The sequence below is a fragment of the Silurus meridionalis genome, chromosome 9 (assembly GCF_014805685.1).
Source record: "Silurus meridionalis isolate SWU-2019-XX chromosome 9, ASM1480568v1, whole genome shotgun sequence".
Classification (NCBI taxonomy): domain Eukaryota; kingdom Metazoa; phylum Chordata; class Actinopteri; order Siluriformes; family Siluridae; genus Silurus; species Silurus meridionalis.
Genome location: NC_060892.1, coordinates 18,091,220 through 18,111,930, shown reverse-complemented (window position 1 = coordinate 18,111,930; position 20,711 = coordinate 18,091,220). Strand labels below are relative to the sequence as shown.

At 38.7% G+C, this 20,711-nt stretch overlaps 1 protein-coding gene across 2 annotated transcripts; it reads left to right on the top strand.

Annotated features, from left to right (window-relative positions):
- The first annotated feature begins 6,711 nt into the window (after positions 1-6,711).
- On the top strand, positions 6,712-14,153 carry nr2f6b (nuclear receptor subfamily 2, group F, member 6b). Of its 2 annotated transcripts, none has more exons than XM_046857905.1 (4): positions 6,712-8,261; positions 9,895-9,989; positions 12,231-12,803; positions 13,162-14,153. In XM_046857905.1, exons 1-4 carry the CDS (start codon positions 7,993-7,995, stop codon positions 13,434-13,436), a joined length of 1,212 nt encoding a protein of 403 aa, XP_046713861.1. In that variant the 5' UTR covers positions 6,712-7,992; the 3' UTR covers positions 13,437-14,153. The 2 variants fall into 2 exon arrangements, with proteins under 2 accessions (XP_046713861.1, XP_046713860.1); XM_046857904.1 differs by having other exon boundaries at positions 6,713-8,261; positions 12,228-12,803.
- Positions 14,154-20,711: the final 6,558 nt, after the last annotated feature.

The window sequence follows — 20,711 nt, the reverse complement described above, 5'->3', positions numbered from 1 at the left end:
ACAATTTAAGGTTTTAGTTTAAATAAACACTCATTTCTGTGGGGAAGAACAGCATCATTTTAACATGGCTGAGATGAAGCGCAGAAGGAGAAAAGAACATCCAAAGCAGGAGACGGAGTATTACACATCTGCTGGGAAAGACAAACCTGGAAATATATAAATTCAGATAAAGGTAAGGGTCCATTCACACATGCCATCCTATGTTCCTTTTGACCTAGACTGCTTTCATTAACAGACAGGGCATTAGGATAAAACTGGTGTGAAGTTCACGACTGGATTAATATTTCATTTTTTCTTATTCAGGGTGTGGAGTATTCAGTTCAGTCCCTTTTGATGAGGGAGACCTCTTTAACCTCGCAACAGCAGACACTCTGGCAATCATCGAACACAGTAAACAGGTAATATATATTTTTTTTACAGTTGTGAAATTATATTGAGCTCTTATTATATCTTATAAATCTGTATGTAGTGTGTATGCCTGAGACCTGTTTCATTGTATATCAGGGCTTTAGTGATTTACATGTGTTTTGTGTTTATTGGCGTGTGTATGTAACAGACATGGTTTAGCAGTACACTGGGTATATGGGGACGTTGTTGTAATGTGATAGTCAATGTACATAAGCAGCTGTGTGTATAGTGTCTGACAGAAACCTGGTCTCGAGGGACTTCACTTTATAAAGTTATTGTATGAGCACCATATACTTTATTAAATTAATTTCTCTTAAATTTGCATCTTATAGATGTAGACTTACTGACTATTGTACTTCCTCATCCCTCAGAGGTAAGGGTTTGTTACAGAAGCACCACATAGCAGATTTGTTGTACCTTGTAGTAATGTGATAGTCAATGTACATCAGCAGCTGTGTGTATAGTGTCTGACAGAAACCTGGTCTCGAGGACATCACTATAAAGTTATTGTATGAGCACCATTAACTTTATTAAATTAATTTCTCTTAAATTTGCATCTTATAGATGTAGACTTACTGACTATTGTACTTCCTTATTTCTCAGAGGTAAGGGTTTGTTACAGAAGCACCAAATAGCAGATGTGACCTGGGTGATTGTATATCATGAGAACAAAAGTGACCCAAATATTATAGTATAGTTAAGGCAGCAATGTTCTTGCTGGGTGTAAATAATATACCATATATACAGTGTGCTTTGCTAATGTACTGTATATACAGTGCACTTAAAATCACCCCAAAAGCCTGACATAGACCTTATAGAGTATCTGTAAAATGCAATAGTAAAGGAAGTGGCAGATTGTTGTTGCTCTAATAAAAATAAAAAGGAATATTTGTTGATTCAATCTTGGTGGAAACTACTGGAATTTTCACAGAAACAGTTTTATGCATAGTCATTTGTAGAACTAGCAGTTCTGCAAAACCTAGTATGTCGGACTAAATACTAAGACCTTGTTTGCGATTGTTAATAATACAATTGCTGGTGATCCAAATGCTTTTTTTTTAAATATTTCTAAACATACCAATCTGTTTTAAATTAAATGTTTTGTGTAAAACTTAGTTTTATGTATCTTTTGAAATTAATGTCTTGGTTTGATATGGTTGCTAATGCAGTAAAATTAATTGCATTAAAATGTGACTTAAGTATCAAATACATTCTAGGGCTACTTAATGTTTATAACAAATGTGAGAAAGATTTCTTGTTTCTGTTTTTAGAATGTAGCTGAAAACATTAGAGGTTACTGCAGTAGATGAGTTGGAGGCTGCTGATCCAGGAGAAGAGTGAGAAAAGGTAATTTATAAAAATCATATTCTGATTATTTATTCCCAAAATGTTGCAGGTACTTTGCATTGTTTTAGTATGTTTTTATCAGTACGTATTGTCTCTCTTAGTCACTGGGAGAGATTGACTGGATGGGTGAACACTATCTGTGAACCATGTCTTGAGATCAAAATGACTGAGATTTTGTGTGCAGTTTTAGGTGCTGGGGTTAGGATTGAGTTAGTCTGTGTGTATGTAGTGTGTATGGCTGAGACCTGTTTTATGAGAACACTGTGTCTAATAAGGACATGCATAGACCATCATGTAAGAGTCCTCTACCAAAGGAGTATTAGTGTGTCCGTGTGTTTGACAAATACATGGTATATCAGGGCTTTAGTGATGTACATGTTTAGTGTTTATCTGAGTGTATATGGAACAGACATGGTTTAGCAGTACACTGGGTATATGGGGACGTTGTCAATGTACATAAGCAGCTGTGTGTATAGTGTCTGACAGAAACCTGGTCTCGAGGGACTTCACTTTATAAAGTTATTTTATGAGCACCATTAACTTTATTAAATTAATTTCTCTTAAATTTGCATCTTATAGATGTAGACTTACTGACTATTGTACTTCCTTATCCCTCAGAGGTAAGGGTTTGTTACAGAAGCGCCACATAGCAGATTTGTTGTACCTTGTAGTAATGTGATAGTCAATGTACATCATCAGCTGTGTGTATAGTGTCTGACAGAAACCTGGTCTCGAGGACTTCACTATAAAGTTATTGTATGAGCACCATAAACTTTATTAAATTAATTTCTTTCAAATTTGCATCTTATAGATGTAGACTTACTGACTATTGTACTTCCTTATCCCTCAGAGGTAAGGGTTTGTTACAGAAGCACCACATAGCAGATGTGACCTGGGTGATTGTATATCATGAGAACAAAAGTGACCCAAATAGATTATAGTTAATGCATCATGCGTATTATTATATTGCTGGGTGTCAATTATATGGGTGCAAATTAATAGAGAGCCAAAAGATTATGAAAAGTAAAAAAATATTTATATATTGTTAATTATGTCCAAATGATAGTCCAAATGTGTTAACCTGGTTAAGAAGATGCTACAGCCAGGCTTACATTGTCTGATTTTTGGAATAACTCCAATATTTTACTGCTGTCTGTACATCAGATAGTCAGTGGAATGCGAGCGTAAATTTGAAACGTTAGTGAAGCTAAATGTATGTTTAAAATCAAAAATGCTTTGAGAATCTAATTGGTTTGTGTCCAGCCTAAAGGGAGGTAATAGCCATTAAAATATCCCTGGACAGGTCCATATAAAAGCATTTAGTTTTGTCTATTTTAGATTACCATTGTAAAGGGCCAATCTAAGCCTAAGAAACAGGATTCAAAAGAACTTTGTGAAAAGACAAAAAAGTAAGGTTGCCTGATAGACATTATTTTTGTCATAAGAAATTCTGTTAAATAATTATAAACTGAGTATTTGTTTTGGTTATGTTTTTAAATATGTACTGAACAGTATCTTACAATAACAAAAACAGTTCTTGAACAAAAAGAAAATATGACAAAGGTTTATATTGATAATTTGTATATCATATTACTGTTCAGTAGAATATACAAAAACCTTGTTATTTTATCACCTCAGCTTTGAAATTAAAGGTATGCATTTAAATTGTAAAATTGAGTCCTTGATATGTCCTGTGTAGAATTAGGCTAGTATTAAGGCATCAAGATAAATTGGTGAAAATCTTTAATGTTATGATTATTCAAATCGATGAGCTTTTAGTTACAAACGAAACATACAGTAGTATTAATTTTGCATCTGCTTTTAAGATAAACTCAACATTGATGCTAGTGATGGAAGTGACTCTGAGAGTGGGGCTGATGCTGCGAATTTGGATGCTTCCCTGAAGACACCAGCACAGATCAGTAGGTTTTCTAACCTGTTCTAACCATGTTTAATATGCGCCATAATATGTCAGTCCACACTGCTAATGTACTCAATGATGATTTCTTTTTTACAGGGATGTGAAGCAATCGGACACCAGAAGAGGAAAATGGTTTGCGTTGCATTTTTTTAGGTTATGATTTTTCAGGACACTTTTTTCAATATATTAATTAGCAATAAGAATTTATATTACAAAAGGTAACATTATTCACATTTATTTGCTATTTATAGTCCTAAACAAACCTCTGCCATCATACCTCTTTCACTTACTGTCTGTGGTTATGTTTGCATACACTCATTGATACAATTGAGTTCTTCGATGTCCCATCTACATTTATGGCAATAGCAAACTCCCATTCCCAGAGCGACGTAGAAAAAGCTTTGGAGTTCCCATCAAGAAATGTACACACCAGGCATAACGTTATGATCTTATAACGTTATGACTAGTGATTGAATAACACTAGCTCTTTATTATGGCAGCTGATCGTGGGTGGGATTTATTAGGATTGTAATTAGCTTTACAATTTTCCTCATTTTAAATTGGTTTAAGTGTCTTTATGTAATTCATTTGTATATCTAGCTCTCTGCAAGCTTTATATAACACTGAGCATTTTGGAGATTTCACTATGCACTAAACATTCAAATATCTAAACATCTTGGTTATCAAATTTCATTTATAATGGGTTTTTGGTTAGTTTGTTTATGAATATTTTGCAGAGACTAAAAACTCTAAAAGAAGTCCCGAAAACTACAAGGAAAGGACTTGTTCTTTTAAGTCACTGATGTCTTGATAGTGCACCATGCTGTCAAGTCTGTGTTTGTGTGTGTCAGAGGGCCAATAAAACATGCCTGTCCCTTCAATACTGTGTGATGTCTTGTTTGTGTATTGTTAAAACCAATGTCCTGATAAAGCCCGTATGTCCTTACAAACACTATTTTTGTCAGAAGGCGGGACATTCCGAGCAGGTCCTCATATACAACCATAATGTCAGGTCTTTATATAAATTGTTTAAATTTGTGTAAAGTAATTCTGAAGTGAAATTTGTTTTCCTCAGAGCTGATTAGATTTTTTGACATTTGTGGCATCACTGTAGCACAAGGGGAAGGGTGGGTACCTTTAAACCATGGTACAACTTGTTTACCAGGCAAAGTCCACCTAATACATAAAAACCAGTATGTGTGTGTGTGTGTGTGTGTGTGTGTGTGTGTGTGTGTTAAATCCTTTACCAGTAATAGTCTACTCACTGTGCAAGAATGCACAAATCCAAACTTACCAGACTCCAGCAGAGCACAGCTGCATTCCTGTTCAGCAGTTCAAAGACCAGGAGCTCAAGAAGAAACACACAAACACACTTATACTATATACATATATACAGTTATAAATATATGTGTATACACGCACACACACACACACACACACACACACACACACACACACACACACACACACAGATAAAAAAGGAGGGTGGAAACCATAAAAGGCACAAAGCAAAGCAACATAATTTTAAATGATCTGATAAATATGCAAATATAAGTTTTTTTAAACACTTGTTTTTTTTTCTTATGAGTCATTGGTTGTGTGCACCCATTTATTCATCTATCTATCTATCATCTATCTATCTATCTATCTATCTATCTATCTATCTATCTATCTATCGTATCAATAAAGACTTTTTGCAATAAAAACCTTTTATCAATGCACTATATATTTAATGAATTTTTAAGTAGGAACCCCTCCCCGGCCCCCTCTTTGTGCCATGAAACACATGGTGTTTTACTAGGATTAGAAGTGGGTCACTTAGAATTTCGGTAAACAGATCAGAAACCTAGCACTCTGAGCTTTTCTTTCTCCCTCCTCCACACCCGCTTAAGTCAAAGGGCTGTAATTCAGATTAACACTAGTGAAGGTCCACTGATAACCTTCCTACACACAAAACACACCACACACAGGCAAGATCCTTCAGTTCTACACCACACAATGAAGCTTAGCTGTTTGTAACCCACAGCGATTTTACCTCATGTATGATGCAATCTGCCTTGCCTTGAAGTGTACCTTGGAATGCAAGCAGTTCCCAAGTGATTAGGAACGGAGCTGCGTCTCACATGATTTACATTATTAGGAGAAATGAGACAATGAAAGAGAAAATGATAATAAAAATGGAAATGGAAAACACTGCACTGACAGGGTTTCAGGTCTTATCTATGTGATCAGAAAGGAAACACAGAAGCTTTCATAATGAGTGTTTGACAGTAGAGTTCATAAAGTGGAATGCGATACATGTTGGTTTTTATTGTGTTAACTAATGTGTGTGTGCTCATATAACAGAATATGATCGAGAGACAATGTGCTAAATAGCCATTATCTCTGTTGTGCTTAGGCAGAGGGAAGGGTTTATTGTCTGTTTGTGTGTGTGTGTGTGTGTGTGTGTGTGTGTGTGTGTGTGTGTGTGTGTTTACATGAGCATGAGTAAGGGGTGCTTGAAGCTGCAGTGTTATCTGCTTGGGCTATCTGCTTCTTCTCGTGTGTGTGTGTGTGTGTGTGTGTGTGTGTGTGTGTGTGTGTGTGTGTAAGCACATAGCTCATACAGCAGTATATGATCCAGATACAGTGTGCTTAATAGCCATTAGGTCTGTTAAGCTTTGGCAGAGGCTAACAGCCTGTGTGTGTGTGTGTGTGTGTGTGTGTGTGTGTGTGTGTGTGTGTGTGTGTGTGTGTGTGTGTGTGTGTGTGTGAGTGAAAGAGAGAGAGAAAGAGGGGGAGGAAGGTTCGGGGGTCAGCAGCAGCAGTGCATTCCTCTCTGGCTGTGCTCGAGCCCTCGGCAGCCCACTCGCTGCTCTTTGACTCCTCTGGCCATATAAGGCAGACGTCACCATGGCAACCATGGGGCTTGAATAGCAGTGTCAAATCCCTGAGCAGACACACACACACACACACACACACACTCTCATGCACTCAGAAAGAGAGAGAGAGAGAGAGAGAGAGAGAAGGGTGGGGGGAAGTGAGAGAGAGAGAAGGAGGAGAGAGAGAGAGAGAGAGAGAGAGAAACAGAGCAGGGTCTGTTGACCACAGAGGCTGGTTGATCTTTCCTCTGTCCTTCATCCGTGGCCAAACAGAGGCTGACTTCCTCTATTCGCTCTTACCATAGGGACGGAAAGACGGAAGAAAAAAGAAGAAGAAAAGCGGAAACGGTTTCACAGTAGCTTCCGGGAACGCAGGAGAGCTGAAGCCCTGAAGCTGTTACTGCTGGATGGGCAAGTGCTGACAAAACAAGGCGAGGGAGGGACATCGGAGAGACCCGGACGCATGCGGACCAAAGATTCCTCCTTTTTTCCAGAGACCTTGCCCTCTTAATCGACGCCTGAATCCCATGGTCTTCTTGGAACCTGACGCAAGAGTGTACGTGGAAACGAGAAGATCTGAGCCTGGGTTTCCCAAAAAGACAGAAAGGGTGTGTGCGCATGTGTGTTTGTATGAGAGAGCGATAGAGGGGACTTCCTTGAACTTTGATCCTTCATAGGGAGGGCTGAAAGAGAACTCTGTTTATCATTAGCAGGCTTTGTCTCTTTCCCTGTGAAGATTTATTGAAGCTGGATTCTTGTAGCAGTTCTGGACATGTTTACTTTAGTTGCTGTGATATTTCTATAGCTATTGACAAGCATTTTTCGGGTAAAATTTTTTTTCCGTTCGAACGTTCTGTTAAAGTAGTGGGAACGGAGTTCGCTAGAAGTACACAAGAACAGGTTTGACTTGTTAGTGACCTGTGGGCAGGGCAACTGTCTCATGCTAAAGCAGCACAAGGTTGTTAATACTCGCTGGCTGAGATGAGGCATTTTGGTTCTTCTTAAGCGGCGCTTTACTTTTGCCCCAGTTTCAGAGTTGCTGGGCTGCGTGTGTTTATGTGTAATTTATAGTTTCCTGTAAAAAGGGGCAGGCTGTATGTTACTCACTCTTGTCTGAAGTCTGAAGCAGTCGGTGAAGCAGACGTTCTTTGAGAGCCCTGGAGGATTACTTTGGAGTTAAATTAAGTTTTAAGATCACTTGGACTGCAAAACATTTGCCGATCAACCCTCGACTCTCTGAAAGGCCTATTTTTAAAAACGGGGGCTCCGATTTAGGCTGTGTAAACGTTTGAGGACCTCACATCACTGTTTACTTTTCCCCCTTTCACACTCTTGAGAAGCTTGAGGTTAATGTCTGCAGTGTGAACTCTCACACACTGAATACTCACTGCTGGGAGAGGATTTTGTAAAAAAAAAAAAAAAAGAAAGAAAAAAGCCCTGGTGGTGCACACAGCGATGGCCATGGTGGGTGGGGGATGGGGCAACCCTAATGGGAGCACCAATGGCCTAGGGGAGAAGGGCTACCTGCGGGGGGAGGAAGATGAGAGCTCTCCCCAGGCAGGGAACAGCGATGCCGAAGGCGGAGAGGATGACAAGGCCTGCGTGGTGGACTGCGTGGTGTGCGGCGACAAGTCCAGTGGGAAGCATTACGGTGTCTTTACCTGCGAGGGCTGCAAGAGTTTCTTCAAAAGGAGCATCCGCCGCAACCTTAGCTACACGTGCAGGTAAGAGAATCTTGAAGATTTGCAGTAATACGGTGCACAGACAGGCTGAAATATAACCCAGGACTTCTCTGCCAGCACGTGGACAGTAATGAGCCTTGCTCATGACATATGTCAATTACGTCACCTATTAGATCCTTAGGGATTGGTGATTAAATGTCACACAGGGCAATTTAAAGCCAGATCAGACTTTAAGATTGTGCGCATCAACTCAGATTATATATTGTTCACTATAATACTAAATAATATAATCATATAAAAATTATTTAACATACTCATTTAAATTGCGCAAAATATGTAAAAAAAATGACAAATGAGAAATGTAATCTCAGTGACTAATGTAAATCAAAAAGAACTAATGTAAACTTTATTGACCTTTCAATGAACTCTAGATAACCTGGTGTTTGGGTGTGAACTGTACTTTTCATATGGTAATACATGATTAAACTGCATAAAGGTAAGGTGTTAAATAGTTTTACTTATTAAGAAAACAGATCAACTAAATCACAGAGGACCAACACTATTCACAGGGCCTTCAAGGTAAAATGTAGCTGAATGAAAACTGCTTCAAGGAACAATGTTTATAACTCCTGATTTGCTATTAAAATTTAGGGGACTAACAGTTTTTTTTTTATGATACAATACATTAAGATGTGAGCAGCTGCAGGGACTTTTATCCAGAATTCTTTGTTCTGTGTTTTTACATGCGGTAAAATGATCAGATGTTGCAAAAGTATCTGCTTTCAGTATTTTACAGAAAGTATGTGGATATTTCCTTTCTTTTTTGCAATGTTTCATTGATTTTAATCAATACACAGCATAAGACATAACAGTTTCCTCAAGATATTTATTTGTTGAAGTAAAAACCATATTGTTTTTATTGCTTTGATACCGCCATGATCAAATTGACTTTAAAAAAAACTTTCAAATAAGTGATACATTTTTTAATGGTCTCTCTCTCTCTCTCTCTCTCTCTCTCTCTCTCTCTCTCTCTCTCTCTCTCTCTCTCTCTCTCTCTCTCTTAGCCAAAGAATAAAGCACATTAGCTGCTACCGAAATGTACAAACTGAACTGCGTTCTTTCAATTGTGTCTAGGTTGCGTGGGCTGATAATTTACCAAGGCCAGTTTCAAACATTTTTTTTTGATAAGGATTCAACCACCAAGGCCAGTCATCTCTGGCATCAATTTACTAGGGCTTTCTGTTTAAAGAATTAGAGCCAATGTTCAATATTCATTCTTCAAACGCCTTCCTTACAGTGTGCACAGACTGCATTTATTTATTGGCCGTCATAGCAACTGTGCAAAGCTCTTTACTGATGCTGGGGCGGATGATACTACTATAGAATCCATTGTTAAGAGGCAGCTTTCTACTGCAACAGCTCTTTGTAATGATTGCAAGACAAAAGAAAACAGATTTTAGGCAGATATGTAAACATTCTAAGTGTTATCAGGTTAAAAAAAGAAAAAATGTCATCTCCCATTTTTGTAAACCTTTAATAGTACAAAGGAGGAACTAAAACCTAATGAGAACCAGTATAATACAACGCATACATTTCAAAATTTAAGAGGTCGAAATCGTAGAATTGGTTTTGAAATGGAGGAAACGTTCCCTCATGCCTTTGTTGTGTTTTTCAGATCAAATCGAGAATGTCAGATTGATCAGCATCATCGCAACCAGTGTCAGTACTGCCGTCTGAAGAAATGCTTTCGTGTGGGCATGAGAAAAGAAGGTAACTGTTGTGTGCTTGTACATATTTGCAGATGTTAAACTGTGGTGAATCCATGAAAAAGAATCCAAAAAAGAATTTGGTGTGAAAGCGAAATGCCCCAGCTTAATATAAGTAGTATAAGTGCAAATATCCATTTTATAAAATAATACAACACAGCCTAGAAAAATGCATATGCTTATTATTATTCTAATAGACACAGTATATTTTTGATAGTCTGTTAAAAATAATAGTGATAGAGCAATCAAAGCTATTCAATTACTAGTGTAATTAATATCCAAAAGCGAGTTCAATCTGGTTTTCAACCAAATGCCCAAAGCCTGCAGTGCTGATGTCCCTATGTGACCTTGGCAGGCACACTGCCAGAGGCAGTTTTGCTCTCCAAGCTGTGCTGCTCAACACTGAACTGCCAACTATAAATCCACATGACATGAGAATAGTGCCTTGCTAAAAGCATGCAAAAAAAATTGTTGAACTGCCACCACCTTTGTTTTGTCTGGAGGTTACAGTGTTCTTTTTACAGAGTTACTGAAGAAATTAAGGTTTATTATAAGACAAGTCATACATTCCATTCAGGGTTCCTCTTGCCCCTTCCTTATAGGCAAGTACATGTTGTTTTTAGGGCATAGCTTATATCTCAGGAGTGAACTCAGGCGTGGTTTGTATGCTATAATGCAGCACCAGGAGAGCCCTTAGGGCTTATGGGTAAACATGGTGCACAGTGGTACGCTGATGGATTCTAATGGACGCTGTCATCCCAGAAACTAACACTGTGTCATGTGTATCTATGGTGCTGTGTGTCATCAGGTGAATGCTTATTGTTCGAGGCAGGGAGATCCAGTTACACATATGGGAAACAACGTGATGAGACGTTGTGACCTTTCTGCCATTCGCTATATTAAAAATGGCAAAAATAACAAAATCTGATGATTAACACTTCCAATTGTGCTTTTGTCTAAGGTTCTTGTTAGCGTGATATCCCAAGAACGAATGGTTGAACGTTTCATATATAATTATCATCAACGTTAAATGATTTGAATTTGATGAAAAAAGGCCAAGGTCACAGCAATGTCAAATGTCTGAAATAGTTTTTCTTCTGTTAAAGATTTAAAGGTTTATATCAGGCATACAAATGAGTAACAAGAAAGACTAGATATGTTGCTGTCAAGATCTTCATCTCACAATGTCTCTATACAAATTTAAGGAAAGTTTATACATGATAAATTGCAGGATAATAATGGAAACCTTGGAAACATGCCCCTTCCATTTTTGTGTCAAACAGTTACACTAACTAATGGGAAACTATGTGCTGGTAGGAAACTAGGATCTAGTTGGACAAATTCAAGAATTGCTTAAGACTTGTTATTTGACAATGTCATGCCTTCTTTACATAGAATTAGGTAATCAAACATTTACATAACAATTAAGGCATTTACACAGAAGGAAATCTCTCTCTTTTTTTTACCTACAGTGAATTAGCATTTGTTTTTGGTTATGTCTGGTTCATGCAACACTGCCCTCTACTGATCATGCTCACCTTATGTACAAGTATGAAGGCAGACATTTATGCGAGCTTCTGTGTATGAAGGGTTCAAAATCCTTCAAAAGAGGAATTTGCCCACATTTAAACGTAGAATCTTCAATAAATTGCTTTGTATAATGTTGAAGTTACTAAATAATTAATAGTAGCTACTAAATGAAAAATTATAAGATAGATAAACAAACAAAGTAAAACACTCACAATGGAGATCCATTCGTTTTTGGAGATCTTCCTTTAATTATATGGCTGTAACACATTACTTTATTTGGTTACCTTGGTTTTGTAAAAAATTTAGCAAGTTGATATGATTCAGATTTAAACAAACAATGAACGTAGATATTTCTAAGCAAATCGCTTTAGTCAAATTGTTATTGCTGCCAAAAGCAAGGGCAAATCCCTGTTCCTTGTGTGACATTCTGTTAGTCGTAATAAGGATGTAACACAGGGATGCTAAAAGCTGTATTGGAATGCAGGGAAGGTTTCTGATATGTTCTATCAGCTACATCCTGTCCAGATTATTAACATCCTGCCCAGTTTGTTTGAACATATCACCAGATTCTTTTTCTTTTCACAGCATGTTTTGCACTATTGAAACAAAAAGAATATGTATATAAATAGTGGAAGTATATCCTTACATGATATTTGCATGCTAGACTGCATGATGGCATTAAGAAAAATATTCACTTTTTTTTTCTTTGTAGCAGTCCAGCGTGGACGCATTCCTCCATCACACTCAGGTATCAGCCCAACCTCAATGGTCTCGGCTGGAGGAGGTGGGCCAGGAGGCCCAGGCATGGCTGGTGAATTTTTCAATGGCCAGCCAGCACCTGAGCTTATCTCACAGCTCCTGAGAGCTGAACCCTACCCTAGCAGCCGCTATGGAGCTCAGTGTGGTCAACAGTTGCCTGGTGGCCACGGCTCCGTCATGGGCATCGACAGTATATGTGAGCTGGCTGCCCGACTCCTCTTCAGCACCATCGAGTGGGCTCGGAACATTCCCTTCTTCCCTGACTTACCAGTCTCGGAGCAAGTGGCCCTGCTGCGCCTCAGTTGGAGTGAACTGTTCATCCTTAATGCAGCACAATCAGCTCTGCCTCTACACATGGCCCCCCTGCTGGCTGCTGCTGGCTTTCACGCTTCCCCCATGTCTGCTGAGCGTGTTGTCTCCTTCATGGACCAGGTGCGTGTCTTCCAGGACCAGGTGGATAAACTTACACGACTACAGGTGGACTCTGCTGAATACAGCTGCCTCAAAGCCATAGCTCTCTTTTCACCAGGTAAGCGCTGCAATTTCTCTGTTAAATTAACTATGAATGTTAGAAATAGGCATGTCTGGGTTCAAAAATCAAGAATTTACTATGTGGAAAAATCTAAGCAACAGTGAGACCTTGCTCTTTTATCACTTCCGAAATAGCCGCTTATTTAGCCTGCAATATCTTGTTCGTAATTATACATCATTAATGCCTATTTTTATTATTTTGCTTGTCATTAACTAGCCCTGATATTTTATTTTACTGAGGATGAAGCAGCCTTACCGAACTGTATTTAATGATGGTTGGATATACTTGACCCTTTATCAAGACATTAATTCTATCAGAAAATTTTACACTGAAACTTTCTTTATGTCTCCAACAGATGCATGTGGACTGACAGACCCAGCGCACGTGGAGAGTCTGCAGGAGAAGGCTCAGGTGGCTCTGACTGAATACGAACGCATGCAGTATCCGACTCAACCGCAGCGCTTTGGTCGCCTCCTTCTCCGCCTGCCCTCACTGAGAGCTGTTCCAGCAAACCTCATATCTCAGCTCTTCTTCATGCGACTGGTGGGCAAGACGCCCATCGAGACACTCATTCGAGACATGCAACTCTCTGGCAGCTCCATTAGCTGGCCTTACGTGCCTGGACAGTAGCTGGGTCGGACATCCTATGACCAGACAGCAGTCAGCCACTCAAACTTTGACTTTCGTGTTCAGTGTGGGCTTATAGGATTGTGATATGTTATTTCCTTTTAGTTGCTGCGAGAATATTCATGTTGTGTTGCAGCATCTCATTGCTCGTTAGTATACATCAAGAAGGATGGCCAAAGGTCAATATGCTGTCACAGGTCTTTGGGCAGTTGAATAGAGTCACTTGGTTTGGGATACCTCAGGTTTTTTACGTAAATAGTAGAACTTATAGCAGTGACACTATTGTAAATGCATAAGCACAGTGACAGATCATTGACAAGAAACTATGACTAGTAAAGGACAATACAATACATTTAAGGCATTGCATTCAGAGACGCTGTGATATGACTGACCCAGGTCCAGCTTTAATCAATTACAGGAATGTTCCTGGTATACCTAAGAATAATTACTATTTCAATTATAACAATTGATTATGTAGATTAGACAAATTAACCTACTCATTAGGGTATTGCCATGGACTGCAGTGCTACTTACTTGAGAAATCAGTGGTGAATATGTATTGTAAAATGTGATGGTCACATTGTTTAAAAAGAAAAAAAGGTCTCTGTACTTTTACATAATTGGGTCCAGAAAGATTTTTCATATTGTTGGTCATGAAAAAAAGATCCAATATTTTTGCATATGAATAATTAAAAGCATTCATCCAAACATTCTGAACATTTTTGGTGTGCTTAAATTGACTGGAATTATTTTTTGTTCTCTGGATTTTTGGAAACCCACTATGGACTCATCATGTGTGATGTTGATGCAGTGACAAAATGGTAGGGCAATACAATTCTTGATATTTTAGTAACGGTTTTACTACAGTAAACTCAGATATTATGTAGTAAACTATATCATCTTACAAATAAAAACTAAGGTAACAAAATTGACTTAGTTGCCTGGCATTAGATTAAACAGTGCTGTTTAAAAAAAAACAAAAAACGTTGGAGCGCCAAAGAGCGTAATTTCCTTCCTCCACTCTGGAGATGGAAAACCCATGGAAGGTCAGCCTAGCAAACCAGCAATCTGTGCAGTCCCTGTTATAGATTGAAAAAGCCAATATTTCTGTATGGTGATTGGACTATTAGGTTTATATATAGTCAGGATTAGGATTAGTGGTATAAACCCTAAACATATTGAATCATAATTATGACCTGATCTAAGACAAATACTTGGATAAGTAGCCCAGCCCATTTAAAGGCAAGACATGCTACTTTGTTTGTTGCTAACACTGTGTTTTGGTATTACTAAACTAGAAGTTAAGGATACCATCCCAAATTTCTATTTGGAAGTTGGGTTAGGCTAACCCTACCCCTAACCCCAGGGCTGACCCTAATGCCATCCCTAACCCTAATGATAACCCTAACCCTAATGCCAACCCTAACCCTAATTCAAACCCTAATGCTAACTATAATACTAGTGCTATCCCTAGCCTCAGGGCTGACCCTGATGCAAACCCTAACCCTAAGGCTAACCCTAACCTCATAGCTAACCCTAATGCTAAATATAACCCTAGTGCTAATCATAACCATAAGACTAACCATAAGACAGGGGCTAACCCTAACCCCAGGGCTAACTAATGCTTACCATAACACTAATGTTGACCATAACTCTAATGCTAAACATAACCCTAATGCTAACCATAACCTCATAGCCAACCCTAAGGCTAACCATAACCCTAATGCTAATAATAAACTTAAGACTAAACCTAACTCAAGGGCTAACCCTAACACTAGCCCTAATACCAGGACTAACCCTAATGCAAGCATCAATGCTAATCCCAACCCTAATGCTGGCATAACCCTAATGCTAACCCTAAACTCTGGAGTTAAGTCTTACATTAACCCTTGATCCAGGGCTAACCCTAATGAAAACTCTATAGCTAAACCTAACACTAGCCATAACCAAAACACCATGACTAAACCTAACAAAAATTGTAACACTAACTTTAACCCAAAGGTTAATCCCAAATGCAAGCCATAACTATCGCACCATAAACCTTATGCTAACCCTAACAATAGCCGTAACCCTAACCAGGGCTAATCCTAATACAAACCCTCAGCTAACCCTAACACTAATGCTCATTCTAGTTCCAAGAGTAACTTTATCCACAATACTAACCAAAATCCTTTTTATTTATTTAAAAGGCTTTTCCCCCTGACATCTGAATTTCATGGGAATTTTTAAATAGCACTTACAATTTTATGCACTTCCACTGTACCAGGAAATGGATCTCAGGGTCCAGTCAACCATGAATTCACAATTTAGACAGCAAATTTCATAATTCATGCCCTCTTTCCCTCTTGCACCTCCTCCCAGGATTTAATGGCAGTAGAGACTCCCTCTTTCATCACACCACCTACTTTTTCTTTTCTCCTCTTTCTCATCTTTTCTTCCTTCTATTTTCATTCTCCTTGATTCATAATAGCACTTATGACTGGGAGTAGGACACAGGGTCAAAACAAGTCTCAGTTCTGTCTCTCTGTTGTTGTTTTTTGTTTTTTTAACACAGCAACCACATAGAATTTTTTTGTTGGTAGCACTTATCACTGTTGGCACTAGTTACGGTCATAGTACTTCCGATATCAACAGCAATATTTTGTTGCCATAAATCTGTGTATGATTAACCATTAATCGCAATCTCTAAATCCTAACCTTAACCCCTTAAACTTGACCCAAGTTCAGGTTCAGTCAGCTTGTTATTTCCCAACTTTTTTTTTTTTTACAAAAAACTTAATTTCTTTTAAATCTTTTGACCATTTTGTGTTTATGTGATTCTTTATGTCAGTCTTTTCATTGTTGTATCCAATATCCATTTCTTTATGTCCATTAGTCTCATTTGTTCCAACGTTTGTCTCATCAGTTACCCCACTTCTGTGCAAATCTGTCAATGTGCTTAATGTTTTTCTCCATCAGCCCTTTCTTTTCCTTCACTTGACAGTTATGCATCAGTGTGTTATTCATCTCTGTCATTGCTTTTATGAGCCATAAATGTTCTGTGTCAACCTTTTTATCACTTGATCGATATTATATACATCCTTCTTGTCTTTGTCTTGTATCTCTGTCCAGCATCACTATTTTGTTGTTTCTGTTTTCATCCATCTTACCAGCAACTCTCCTCATCTTCATCCTCCTCCTCTATTTCTTCACCATCATCATCATCACCATCATCACTGCTGTCATCATCACTGCTGTCATCATCACTGCTGTCATCATCACTCTCTTCACTGCTAGTGTTGGTGTCACTTTTATAAAAAAAAATTGTCTCATTTGTCATCGGGTTTTAACTGTCTTGCCATCCTCATACACCTCCTCTGTTTCTTTCTCTTTTATTATGCATTAACTTTTATCATCACTGTCTTTTACAATATTTCTTGTCACCTGTGTCATTTCTTGCATGTGCATTGGAGCAAGGTTATTATTGTTAATAAAAACTAGGGAGTTAACTGAACTAGAAATAAAAATGTTACTTTCCAAAATAAACAATAACTCAAATGTTACTATAATGTCCACCTGCAATCCGAACAAAAAATAAATAAGAGAATATAAAAAAATCATTTTTTCATATTTTAAAGATGAAGGTCTGCCTTAACCGCAGAGGTTAAATGGAGTCATCATAAATGACAAGTAGCAGTGTATTAGAGTTTATTAGTGCAGCAGCAAGTTTTATATATCGGAGCAGTATTAATCGGTAGGACTTTTGAGATGTTTACATTTTATTTTGAAGTACGATTCTGTTGTAATCCAGTGAATTAAAAAAAAAAAAAGAATTTAAGAAGCTTACAGTGAAGCAAATGTGTTTTTAAAGAGAGGCGCTCAACCCCAATTCCCAAAAATTTGCAAAACTGTTTAAAATGTAAATCAGGACAGAATGCAATTATTTGTTAATCCCTAATTCAATTAATTGCTGATACAGCATAGAAAACACACAAATGTTTAAACTGGGGAAAATATGAGTTAATTTTGAATGTGCCACTGTGTAGCATCCCCCTTTCTTTTCATACATTCTCATTGTGTCTGATACATGATTGTGGCTGCTCAACAGTCCTGAGTCTTCTTTGTTGTATTTTTATATCACCATAAACCTTATGCTAACCCTAACAATAGCCGTAACCCTAACCAGGGCTAATCCTAATACAAACCCTCAGCTAACCCTAACAATAGCCGTAACCCTAACCAGGGCTAATCCTAATACAAACCCTCAGCTAACCCTAACAATAGCCGTAACCCTAACCAGGGCTAATCCTAATACAAACCCTCAGCTAACCCTAACAATAGCCGTAACCCTAACCAGGGCTAATCCTAATACAAACCCTCAGCTAACCCTAACAATAGCCGTAACCCTAACCAGGGCTAATCCTAATACAAACCCTCAGCTAACCCTAACAATAGCCGTAACCCTAACCAGGGCTAATCCTAATACAAACCCTCAGCTAACCCTAACAATAGCCGTAACCCTAACCAGGGCTAATCCTAATACAAACCCTCAGCTAACCCTAACAATAGCCGTAACCCTAACCAGGGCTAATCCTAATACAAACCCTCAGCTAACCCTAACAATAGCCGTAACCCTAACCAGGGCTAATCCTAATACAAACCCTCAGCTAACCCTAACAATAGCCGTAACCCTAACCAGGGCTAATCCTAATACAAACCCTCAGCTAACCCTAACAATAGCCGTAACCCTAACCAGGGCTAATCCTAATACAAACCCTCAGCTAACCCTAACAATAGCCGTAACCCTAACCAGGGCTAATCCTAATACAAACCCTCAGCTAACCCTAACAATAGCCGTAACCCTAACCAGGGCTAATCCTAATACAAACCCTCAGCTAACCCTAACAATAGCCGTAACCCTAACCAGGGCTAATCCTAATACAAACCCTCAGCTAACCCTAACAATAGCCGTAACCCTAACCAGGGCTAATCCTAATACAAACCCTCAGCTAACCCTAACAATAGCCGTAACCCTAACCAGGGCTAATCCTAATACAAACCCTCAGCTAACCCTAACAATAGCCGTAACCCTAACCAGGGCTAATCCTAATACAAACCCTCAGCTAACCCTAACAATAGCCGTAACCCTAACCAGGGCTAATCCTAATACAAACCCTCAGCTAACCCTAACAATAGCCGTAACCCTAACCAGGGCTAATCCTAATACAAACCCTCAGCTAACCCTAACAATAGCCGTAACCCTAACCAGGGCTAATCCTAATACAAACCCTCAGCTAACCCTAACAATAGCCGTAACCCTAACCAGGGCTAATCCTAATACAAACCCTCAGCTAACCCTAACAATAGCCGTAACCCTAACCAGGGCTAATCCTAATACAAACCCTCAGCTAACCCTAACAATAGCCGTAACCCTAACCAGGGCTAATCCTAATACAAACCCTCAGCTAACCCTAACAATAGCCGTAACCCTAACCAGGGCTAATCCTAATACAAACCCTCAGCTAACCCTAACAATAGCCGTAACCCTAACCAGGGCTAATCCTAATACAAACCCTCAGCTAACCCTAACAATAGCCGTAACCCTAACCAGGGCTAATCCTAATACAAACCCTCAGCTAACCCTAACAATAGCCGTAACCCTAACCAGGGCTAATCCTAATACAAACCCTCAGCTAACCCTAACAATAGCCGTAACCCTAACCAGGGCTAATCCTAATACAAACCCTCAGCTAACCCTAACAATAGCCGTAACCCTAACCAGGGCTAATCCTAATACAAACCCTCAGCTAACCCTAACAATAGCCGTAACCCTAACCAGGGCTAATCCTAATACAAACCCTCAGCTAACCCTAACAATAGCCGTAACCCTAACCAGGGCTAATCCTAATACAAACCCTCAGCTAACCCTAACAATAGCCGTAACCCTAACCAGGGCTAATCCTAATACAAACCCTCAGCTAACCCTAACAATAGCCGTAACCCTAACCAGGGCTAATCCTAATACAAACCCTCAGCTAACCCTAACAATAGCCGTAACCCTAACCAGGGCTAATCCTAATACAAACCCTCAGCTAACCCTAACAATAGCCGTAACCCTAACCAGGGCTAATCCTAATACAAACCCTCAGCTAACCCTAACAATAGCCGTAACCCTAACCAGGGCTAATCCTAATACAAACCCTCAGCTAACCCTAACAATAGCCGTAACCCTAACCAGGGCTAATCCTAATACAAACCCTCAGCTAACCCTAACACTAATGCTCATTCTAGTTCCAAGAGTAACTTTATCCACAATACTAACCAAAATCCTTTTTATTTATTTAAAAGGCTTTTCCCCTGACATCTGAATTTCATGGGAATTTTAAATAGCACTTACAATTTTATGCACTTCCACTGTACCAGGAAATGGATCTCAGGGTCCAGTCAACCATGAATTCACAATTTAGACAGCAAATTTCATAATTCATGCCCTCTTTCCTCTTGCACCTCCTCCCAGGATTTAATGGCAGTAGAGACTCCCTCTTTCATCACACCACCTACTTTTCTTTTCTCCTCTTTCTCATCTTTTCTTCCTTCTATTTTCTTTTCTCCTTGATTCATAATAGCACTTATGACTGGGAGTAGGACACAGGGTCAAAACAAGTCTCAGTTCTGTCTCTCTGTTGTTGTTTTTGGTTTTTTTAACACAGCAACCACATAAAATTTTTTTGTTGGTAGCACTTATCACTGTTGGCACTAGTTACGGTCATAGTACTTCCGATATCAACAGCAATATTTTGTTGCCATAAATCTGTGTATGATTAACCATTAATCGCAATCTCTAAATCCTAACCTTAACCCTTAAACTTGACCCCAGTTCAGGTTCAGTCAGCTTGTTATTTCCCAACTTTTTTTTTTTTTACAAAACTTAATTTCTTTTAAATCTTTTGACCATTTTGTGTTTATGTGATTCTTTATGTCAGTCTTTTCATTGTTGTATCCAATATCCATTTCTTTATGTCCATTAGTCTCATTTGTTCCAACGTTTGTCTCATCAGTTACCCACTTCTGTGCAAATCTGTCAATGTGCTTAATGTTTTCTCCATCAGCCCTTTCTTTTCCTTCACTTGACAGTTATGCATCAGTGTGTTATTCATCTCTGTCATTGCTTTTATGAGCCATAAATGTTCTGTGTCAACCTTTTTATCACTTGATCGATATTATATACATCCTTCTTGTCTTTGTCTTGTATCTCTGTCCAGCATCACTATTTTGTTGTTTCTGTTTTCATCCATCTTA